At 36.7% G+C, this 2,636-nt stretch overlaps 1 protein-coding gene across 2 annotated transcripts in view; it reads right to left on the bottom strand.

Moving 5' to 3' along the window:
- Nucleotides 1-2,636, bottom strand: part of rgs9 (regulator of G-protein signaling 9) — a 31,452-nt gene that overhangs the window by 20,762 nt on the left and 8,054 nt on the right. For both annotated transcript variants that reach the window (XM_015401859.1, XM_015401860.1), the window contains exons 5-6: nucleotides 952-1,003; nucleotides 821-879 (exon numbers count right to left, since the gene is read on the bottom strand). In XM_015401859.1, coding sequence (XP_015257345.1) covers nucleotides 821-879; nucleotides 952-1,003 — 111 coding nt within the window. The remainder of the gene's footprint in view (nucleotides 1-820; nucleotides 880-951; nucleotides 1,004-2,636) is intronic.

The raw sequence follows: 2,636 nt of genomic DNA, 5'->3' as shown, positions 1-2,636 counted from the left end.
TACATAATTAACGGTGAACACGTAATATTTTATTACATTTGCTATTTTTGGAGTGGGAAAAACGGAATTTAGGTATTTTTTTTGCAAAGTAGAGGGCTAACCGGATGTATATCTGGATGCGCCAAAGAGCTGATGGTATGCAGCACGGATCGGGATAAGCATGCTTTATCTTTCCCTGTCCGCGATGCTTGCAGTGACTTTTTCTTCCCTTCAGTGAAGAGGATGGTGCTGCAAACCGTATTTTTTATTAACCCCTTCAATTTAATGTGGCCAATGAGTTCTCACGGCATCATTAATGACACCTGTGTCCAATTAAATGCCGATAAACATAAAGAACGCTTTATGTCCGTTATTCATCTTGAAGGGAGTCAAATTAAACTTTTCATCATCTTAAAAAACTATTTATTTTGGTATGTGGTGAACAACAAGTTGGGGCAGCACCGAGTCCAACCACAAAGAAATTAATTGTCTGGATAAAACTAATTATTTTTATGGTTTTTATTTTTTTAATACCAACAGGGCAGAATGAAAATGAGCTTAAATGAAACAAAACTAATCAGTCTGTTTAAAATGTTAGTAGTAGAAGTTAAAAACCAAAAGAATAATTATTCCAGTAAAGTTTAAATAGCCAAAATATCTATTAAAGTAAGATAACGTAGTTTTTTTACTTTGTTGCATGATATTGCTGCTTTTTAGATGTTGTTTCCACTTTTTCTGTATTGAAAAGGAAAATCAAAGCAAGAAAAGTAATAAAACAGTTTATTTTTTCTATTCTCCTTCCAGCAAGTGACTCTGATAATCCTCCATAACTTCTGCTCACCTGCTCGTGCAGCTCCAGCATCCCTTTCTTACGGATGTTTCTCTTTGCCAAGTAGATTGCTTCAGGAAACAAAGAGAATCAGTGAAGGTCGGGTCCCGATGCTGTAGGTACAAATGATGCGTCACGCTTACCGTAATCTGTATCCTCAACAGGCCACTGCTGAGTGGGCCAGAAATACGGCGTCTGAAAGAGCAAAGTTAAAGTCTGGTCATTAAAACAGTAAATAATCAGTTAAATCTGTCAATTTTTTATTCCAAATGTATATTAATTCCCAGTTCATAAACTTTATACATGTAAATTTGACTGTTTTTATTATAAAACCAGAGAGCCAGCAAGTTTTTCCTGAGACCTCAGGATGTCCTAAGCTGCACACCGTAGTTCAGCCTGTTTCAGACCGAGTTAAAATAACAAAACAAATCAGACAGATATTTGCCCACTATGAAAAATGCACAGTTCTGATTTAAATGTGTTTGTGAAAAGGTTTAAGGATTCATATATGCAGGTGCAACAAAAACAACATGGCGACCATCTTTACAAGAGTTTCATCAATCAAGCAGAAAAAAGTTGGAAAGATTCCTGTATGGAAGTAAATCTGTGTCGCTGGGATTTGAATTAAAAATGCCGCTGAAATTTAAATGCTGTATGTTTATACTTACTGTTTCAGTGTTAAAATATATTCCCAACACATTTTTGACCTAAAAAAAAAAATAATTGTCATTATTTCTACACAGTTGAAATTTAATTTGTTATTTTCTCTTCAAGCTAAAAATTCACATTACTATTTCAAAGTGATTACAATTTCAATACTTATTTTTCAGTTTAATTTTTCAGTGTTTTTGAGCCTCAGGAGGCTGAAAATATTGAGTTTGAATTTTGAAAGGTTGAATTTTTTTATATGCAGATTTTTTTTAACACTCAGTATTGAAAATGTAATCACTTTGAAATAGTAATGTGAATTTTTAGCTTAAAGAGAAAATAACAAATGAAATTTCAACTGTGTAGAAATAATGACAATTAATTTTTTTTAGGTCAAAAATGTGTTCTGAATATATTTTAACACTGAAACAATAAGTACAAACACACAGAGTTTAAATTTCAGTGGCATTTTTAATTCAAATCCCAGCGACACAGATTTACTTCCATATTCCTGATGCTACATTCAGACCGCAAGCTGCAGGAGAAGCTGCTTTATGCAAAGTCAATGGTCGACGCGCATCAAGGCGCAGCAAAAGGGTCCTGCAGCGCGTCTGAGCATCTGAGGCGCTTCAGAAGCAGTCAGAGCATGTGAGCGCCGCGTAGAGCGGAGTGGAAGAAATATGGTGGAGCAGGGGAATGCTGCTGATTTCACTCCGCTCCACTTCGCTCCGATGCGCTAACAACGTCGATTAAAAATGTTAGATTATAAAATTTGTTTGTAATGTATTTGATTAAAGTGGGATTTTTTTCGACAATTAACAATTAAACAGAAATCACGGGGCAACATGAATGGAACGAGGTGTTACGTTCACAGCTGGAAACAGCCAGTTACATAAGACAATCCACATGTATCGGTCACATCATTAAATGAAACGCTGTGTCAGAGAATGCCTTCTCCTGAAAGTTTGAGCAATTTCGCTGGAGTGATCGTGGAGCTGATTTTGAGCAGAAGAATCCTGGCGCGACTTTGAGCACCGGAGCGAATGAGCGAATATCCTGAGAGGGGAGCAGGAACTGTGCGGAAAAATTTAACTTTCTCTGCTAGACGCGCCACATCAACCAATCAGAGGCGCTGATCTGGGAACTGGCAGGGAGTCAGATGCAGCACTGCTGATGCAGA

The sequence above is a fragment of the Cyprinodon variegatus genome, unplaced genomic scaffold (assembly GCF_000732505.1).
Source record: "Cyprinodon variegatus isolate N-32 unplaced genomic scaffold, C_variegatus-1.0 Scaffold1268, whole genome shotgun sequence".
NCBI classification, from domain to species: domain Eukaryota; kingdom Metazoa; phylum Chordata; class Actinopteri; order Cyprinodontiformes; family Cyprinodontidae; genus Cyprinodon; species Cyprinodon variegatus.
The sequence above is the reverse complement of the archived record's forward strand: the minus strand, read 5'-3'. Positions and strand labels throughout refer to the sequence as shown.